This window comes from Varroa jacobsoni, unplaced genomic scaffold (genome assembly GCF_002532875.2).
Source record: "Varroa jacobsoni isolate VJ856 unplaced genomic scaffold, vjacob_1.0 scaffold_275, whole genome shotgun sequence".
NCBI lineage: Eukaryota > Metazoa > Arthropoda > Arachnida > Mesostigmata > Varroidae > Varroa > Varroa jacobsoni.
The window spans coordinates 384,494-392,019 of NW_019213177.1; the positions used below are offsets into that span (position 1 = coordinate 384,494).

Consider the following 7,526-nt stretch of genomic DNA (forward strand, 5'->3'; position numbering starts at 1 on the left):
TCGAATGTAACTAATCTTACATTTATTCCCATACGTTTAATTTAACACACTACTTAATTAATGGGTACATAATGTTGAATAACCTAATGGTAGCTAGCCGAAATAGTCCGACTACGAGGCTGATGACCCACGCCATCCATCTCGATCCAAAGTTTTATTGATTATCATGTTCTACTTAAAATAAAAACGCCAAAAACCCTACCTTATCATCGCATTTATACCTGTATAAATTATATGAAACAACAAGCCCTAAATGCACAATTGTACTAGTTTCTTTATTCGACAAGTTCTTCCTTACACTTAACATCTGCCGTAAACATTTCGATTAGGTCAACAGTTTACGAAGGTCCTATCAATATCACCAACTAAATTAAAGTAGGTTTTACCTTTATATTTTTTGTCCGGTATCATTTTCAGGCATTCCATCATTTGACTCTATGCTAAATATGTTACCCAGTAAGCTATCATGTAGATTTTACCTATAGAACGTTATGTTTTACACTTGAATAATTCTACAATGCGAATCCTGTGAGAAACCTGTAATTGTATATTTGTAGACAAGCTACAGAAGGCTGACGTTTCATCTTTGTCCTGTTGCTTATATATATGCTTATATGCCATATTGTTTTCAGATGTTTTCATATTAGATGTACTTCGCCTTGTTTACCAAGTTCTAAAATAGAATTTCTGTCACTTTAGTATGACTAATTATTTAGGCCAAATCATCAAAAATCGATTGGGTTTTTGCCGGTATGGAATACCGGCCTAGCTGACAACCTAAAATGTGGTAAATGTACTCTCATGTGATACATGTATAGGGCATTTGCGAGCCTACAACTTAGACGAGGCGAAACTCATTTATATAATACGGTCCAACAATGGTTATTCTTCGGGTCTTGTCGCTGCAACAAAGTAATTTATATTCACCGACGACTAAACTAATCGAACACTCCATGCTCTGAGGGAAAGTATGTCTATATTTAAATTACATTTCGATTATTAGAAATCTAGATCAGCAGTCTACGAAGGTCCTATCGATATAATCAACTAAAACGTATAAAAATATGTATGTTTTTATTTCAAGAATACTTCAGATATTTATTATATGTACATACTTAAAGCTTCAATTATTTACTTTTGTATATTTCGCAGCAAACGACAAATAGATGCTGAAAATAATGCAAAGCTAAGTAATATTTTCCCTCAACGTTCTTTAGTTCGTTAGCCGATCTGCCGTAGTGCAATACACGAGAAAATAGACACCGAGATGCAAATACACCCTGTATGTACATCAGTGTTGGTGCGCTACCAGATCACATCGTCATAAATATATAATATTTAAAACGAGTATATAAACCTTAGCACGCACTGAATGTTAGTTCTTTCTCTGCATTTTTCGTATTCAGTTTGTGTCACAGCTACATGTGGAACAGCCAAGCAAATCTCAAGAACACCCGTAAAGCTCTGGTACTCTCAATGAAGGCGGTCCAAAGCCAACCGTGACATAAGTCCGCCATGGACTTTTTTTAATGCTTTACTGCACTTCGATACGTCAAAAAACGAATTAAAGTGACAAAAATTCCTGGAACTGCATGATTCATGATTTTATAGTCGACAAATCCGTGTACAAATGTGACTACGAAACCTCGATCGTAGGCTGACGTTATCGTTACGTCGCAATCTGTACTTGCACGTAATGCGACGGCCATATTTACGTCTCGTTTTTCAGTTCGTTGACCAACGTGGTACGCCCTGACCAAGTACAGCACATTGGCCGTCTTCATAGTTGTAGGGTCTTAGATGAGTATATGAGTTGTAATCTCTTTTGGACTTTTAATTGTAGTCAAATAGATGCCAGCCGATTAAAATATCGTGGATTAATTATGATTTTTTCTGCTATCACCATGAGCAGTTAATGCGTACGAATAATTTAGTAGTCAGCAATCAAGGGTTGTTATGGTCATAGTCGATTACCGTATAGTCTGCCCTTTATATTTCGCGTTTTCTCAAGTAAAGCTAGTAGAGCAGAAAACATCATTTCTTTCCGGCTGTATCTGTTATTCATCGACATTAAAACTCAAATCAATGCAAAGATCTCCGTCTAAAAGTGGATACAATTAGTAGTAATCCTGTGCTAAACCATAAAGAAAGTAATTTCTGTTCATAGAATTAAATAAAATGAATTAAAAACTTAAGACTGAATTTTTTAAATTAGAGTATATTTAATATTGTTCTTCTATAAACAGTTTGGTAGCATTCTTTTTAATTTGTGTCAACAAATATGAGATTTTTTGTAATTTAATGTCCTTTATTCACTTACGTAATATACACACATGTTATGTATATAAAAGCAAAATAAAGGTAACATTAAGGCGATTCACTTATTTAAAATAAAACCTTTTTGTCGAATTTTTTAGCTATGTAGATTACGAAACGTTAGATAACTTTTCATTCAATCTGTTCAGATAATGCCATATTTTTTTTCATTTTATATGAAGATATAAAAAGTAATGTGAAGCTAAGTTTCTCAATTTCGCAAAAATATCAATTAATTTCGGTTAAACCAAAAGGACGTATCTCAAGGTTGAAAACTTTCGAGACTATTATTAAATACACTTCGCTTTCAGTGGTACAAAAATCGTCAGACTCGAGGTTCTTGGAAAACGCGAGCTTCAGTAAAATAACCCTCTGGGTCCACATAGCAAATATTTACATTGATTCGCGATACGTTCTAGTGGGCTCAACAGGGTATAAATGAAAACCTAACCTAACCTAACCCTTCTGTCTGCTAGTAAGTCCGCCTTAATCACTTATGAGTTTACAAATAACTTTACAGCTTTACAAGCCAGCATCGGCACGTGTTCGCCTAAAAACTAACTAAGTAATCTTTATTCAGTGCCAGAAAGACTAACAGGTGATTAAGATAATAGGAGAAACAATAAATCTACAATTCACCTTTTTCTCGATGCGATGCAACACAGGTCTATAAAAAAAAGGCCACTTTGTTCAGACTAAGTCCCAAAAAAACAGTACGCTAGTTACCGATGGATACACGCTCTGTTTACCTATGGGAATTGGCGATTACGAAAATCGCGATACTAACAATAATTGTAAATATTGCTAAAATAGTAGACAATAATTTGATTTTTATTTTGATTTCGAAAAATTAAACTTTCAAAGTAATCGTGGCATGAATATGAACAGAAAACTAGCGATATACAAAAGGGCATGTTTTTAAGTGACTATTTTTACTACATCTCATAATAAGATCCAAGAATCTTTGTGTCGCGCATAGCTTAGGTCTCTCTGCACTATTATGCCACAAAGTAATAGTAACGAACCTTTGGCGCTTCATCCCTGTGGCTAAGGGAATCATTCCGCGCATTATATATGTACATAGGATAAATATGTCTGACATTTCTTGGTTCATTTTTTGTTTTCTAAATATGAGACAAAACTGCCGATTCACGCCATGTCTTGTTTCTAAAATAATAATATTTTTACTACTACATTAGTGTCATATTATTATAAAAGTGTAGCCTCGCATTGTAGAAAAAGGATTACTGAGGTATTTTTTGCATTGTTTTATTTACCTCTGATTTTTTATACTATTTTCCGGATTTACCTAAGCAGCTGTAATATGAAACTAGTAACTTTTATTACTGATTAAAATCTTTTTTCGCATAGTAATCCAAATAATGTTGGTTCTGTGTCATTCTAAGTTATCCAAAACTAAGTAAAAAATTGTATGAAGATTATAAATAAACAAGCATTTGTGGTACGCGAAGATGCAAGCGCTATGGTTGGTCACATACTCATACAAAATATCATCTGACTATCAAAATACACAAATAGTGAAGAAAAAGAATAGCTTGAGTGAAGAAAATACATATAGCGAAGATAGAACAAAATTGCCTCAATGAATGAACGCGGGAAGGATGTTTCTACGACAGTTAGGGGCAGAAACGTTGATAAGGGCGCTCTATGAAGACCACGCCAATGAATGCTTGTATGCCAATTGTCCTAGTGCACCATTACGGTGCATATCCAATCCTTAGAGCGGCGTCTTTTTTTAAAACTCACGCATACTGCCTAATACATTTAATTACACTTTTCTAAAAAGCATTTTCCAGCAGTTATTATAACAACGTTTATTTATGGAATGGCGCGCACCTAGAGGTTTTTTAACTTTTCATTAAGATAAACGGAAGTAATTGTATGTAAATTCTCACTATTCATATACTGTTTATGCAGTTTTGTTGCCTTCTCACATGCATCACCTTTCATCTTCAACAAAAGTGGCTCTAATCGTTTTCCATCGAGCTAAAATAGAGACATATATATGTTCGCCAGTTGGGAGCAGAATTATACTTTGTGACTCCGTCTTCAATAGTGGAGTTCATTTACTACTTCGTTTTAGTAAAAAAAAACAGTATGAAATTAATTCATAGGCCTAAATGTCAACGAGCATCTGGTTGACTACAGTTTGCCGAACCATTTTTTCACACTGTTGCAGTCTTTTTCGCATGCTCTCTATTTCCTAAAAAAAAAAGGCGAAATTGTTTTAGTAAGAAATCAGTTACACCACGCTAAATACTATGGCTCTTAGGATACCGCGCAAATACTTCTATGAGTACTAGCCTAGACCGCGGAATTTAACTACTGTTTATAAAAAAATGTTCTGGACAAAAAAACTCATAAACTTATTATTGCCTCAACTTAATATATATACATATAATACCTTATTAAGAGTTATTATCTCAGGGCAAGCGTCATCAAATGAGCGCCAACTATTTGTCAGCTGATCGAGTTGCTCAAGAAATTCTTGTGTGTCGACAGGTTGTGCATTTCGAATAGGAGTTCCATCGACCAATTTTAGCAAGTCTGAAATTCATTTGAAAGCTTTTTCGTTATTGACAGCTATTTATGCAGAATATAATTGCGTTGCACCAAAAAACCAAAAGCATGAAGGGAAACTGTTTCAAAATTAGTTCACACGTATCTCGTATTAGGGAACTGTGCTACAGAAAAACTACGTGTGATATTTATTCTTGATGAATTTTCTTCTCAGTAGATTAGAGTGTCTCGCACTTACTAGAAAATTGAGTAAGTTGCTGTACGAGATGCTCTAAGGCCCCGTTGAAATCTTCGCGTTGGTTCAATCGCCTTAAAGCTTCGATAACTTTTGAAAGGCGGAGGCGATTGAGGCTTTCTTCGAGGCTACGTCGCTCTCGTTCGCCGTCTAGAATCCCACCCTTAAATCAAGCCATACAGATAAATCGAGTTAATTGTGAATAGGCCTTTCCTCGTCTTAGGTCAAATTCTTTAGTGCGCTTAGACACAATTAGAGTTACTGCTTTCATTCATTCATTGCTATAGCTGCCTATAACTTATCGCAATAATTAAACGTTCCTTTTTTATTAAACATAGATTTAAGCATTCTCTCTTTGTCTACATACTATGGCGATAGCGGAGTATCGTTCTTGCGAATCTCAGCGGTTCGCACATGCTCATGGCTTTTACTGTTGTTTACAGCGATACCCCGTACTTACTTTTATCTGTTCGAAAACTTTGTTGTGCTCAAGAACTTCTTCACGAAACTCGTCCTCTTGCTGAGATACTTTTAGTTGTGCATCTGCCATCTTGAGAAATTCGAAACGTGCCTGATTCATGTTTATGAATTATTGAAACTGATCGAATCACGTTCAGAAAGTCTTTCGTTCACTAAACCCAATGCTGACGTTTCATACAAGCCAGTAGTCGTTTATTCGTCAACTTTTCACAAGTGGATTGCAAAGGCTTTTACGGAAGTTCTCCCTACAGGTCCTGAAGCAGATACTCAACGTGTTTGTAAATGACCTTGTAAAGCAAACATCCCACGAATCCGAGAAAGAACAACAGGCCCAGGCCGAAGAAAAATTCTTGCTTGATCTCTTTTCGCTTTTGGGCATCGATCTGACCATGAAAATGAGACAGTGAGATAAGAAAAAATGTAGTTCTTGACAATTTGCAGAAGTCCTTAACAGAAGTTAGAGGAAATACGACTCGTTGTACGAATAGACAATAGATACATCCATATTCGAAGTCATCAAAACCTTATTTACTAGGTTAGTTTTGGACAAAGAATGGTCCGGGCTTCTGGGTATCATCCCATTTGTTTTTTATATTCTATACGAATTGAACTGGCTATAACTCGTTACTATAATAAAGGTAAAAGCAAACAGGCTGAAAAGTCAATATCATTTAAACCCTTCTCGCCTTCTTCTCTAAAATCAGCCAAATTGAAATTTTCCTTTATTGCTACGTAGTTTCCAAACTTCCGCCTCTTTTCTTGTACAAATCTAGAATGCTTGCACCTAAATATATGATGACTAATAAAAAAAAGAACACAAAAACACTAGTGATTAAATAACTGAGGCAAAAACTAGCCCCATCGACAAAAACCCTACAGTTTATTATCTGTATCTATTGAAGCTGCTGGCTGAAGGTACAATCATGACATACGAGCCGTCTAACGTCTTACTGATAAATTTGTAAAAGTGAATTAAATGAAAGCTTTTTTCATCACTTATTTTCTATACGGGCTATCGCATTCAGACTGTATATTTTTGCTTCTGTTTTACAGCCACTCGACAGCGAAGGCCTGTCGTAAGTATTTCTCCTTAAACGTGACTTTGCTCATTTGTTAGTGATATTTTGAGTTCTTTGACAAAATTAATGGTTTTCCGCAGTTTTCGAAAGCAATTGGAGTAACCTAAAACGGCCAGGGTTTCAGAAATTGCGCAGAGTTTGGTTCGCTTACTACCCTTTAATTGAGTAAGATAGTTTTCATTCTATTTAAAATTAACGACTAACACGCACGCAGAATCGATACATCGATACACAAACTGTTCCTCACCGAAATGGGTTTGGATGTTTTCGCGTTATCATAAATTTCGGAACTCATCCTGACATCCTGAAAAGTATTAGCATAATAATTATTAGGCTATTAGTTACTATATATAACTGAAATTCTATCAACATAAATATTAGTACGCCTAAATTAAAGCAGGCTATACCTTTCATTTAAAAATAATATTTCTTGTTGGAACAAGTCGAACACATACGACATCTATACACCAACTTCAAATACAATCGAGAACTCACAGCAAAACAAAGCTGTCAACGCTGCTCTAATCCCGCCCGCCTATTCGACCTCGGCGTCCAGCCTGAGATCCTAGAGAGAGCTGATCCACGCTCGTCCGGTATAGTCACGTGAAAGTTCACACTGTCACGTCAGACACAGCCATTTACTCGTTTTGTCTCTCCTTGGAAAATATGAACTACAAAAGCATCGCTGACGCACAATGGAGCCTAGGTAACTTGTTAGATTCTGTAATATTTGCCGGATACAATGAAAGTCGCACTGTAGTAGAGTACCTGTTATACGTTGAAAAGCATAAAACGTTAGAATGCAGCATTGACAGGTAGGCTGCAACCAGTTCGTCCGGTGAACGGACCCCGCTCCGGACGATTTTCGAATGTTT

General features: G+C 35.9%; 1 protein-coding gene across 2 annotated transcripts; it reads right to left on the reverse strand.

Moving 5' to 3' along the window:
* Positions 1-3,121: 3,121 nt before the first annotated feature.
* Positions 3,122-7,526, reverse strand: LOC111258917 (uncharacterized). Of its 2 annotated transcripts, XM_022830501.2 has the most exons (6): positions 7,147-7,525; positions 6,899-6,955; positions 5,553-5,955; positions 5,096-5,255; positions 4,742-4,884; positions 3,122-4,540 (listed from the first exon to the last, which is right to left on the reverse strand). In XM_022830501.2, the coding sequence occupies exons 3-6, from the start codon at positions 5,670-5,672 to the stop codon at positions 4,454-4,456; spliced, it is 510 nt and encodes a 169-aa protein (XP_022686236.1). In that variant the 5' UTR covers positions 5,673-5,955; positions 6,899-6,955; positions 7,147-7,525; the 3' UTR covers positions 3,122-4,453. The 2 variants fall into 2 exon arrangements, with proteins under 2 accessions (XP_022686236.1, XP_086823767.1); XM_086967641.1 differs by lacking the exon at positions 5,553-5,955 and having other exon boundaries at positions 7,147-7,526.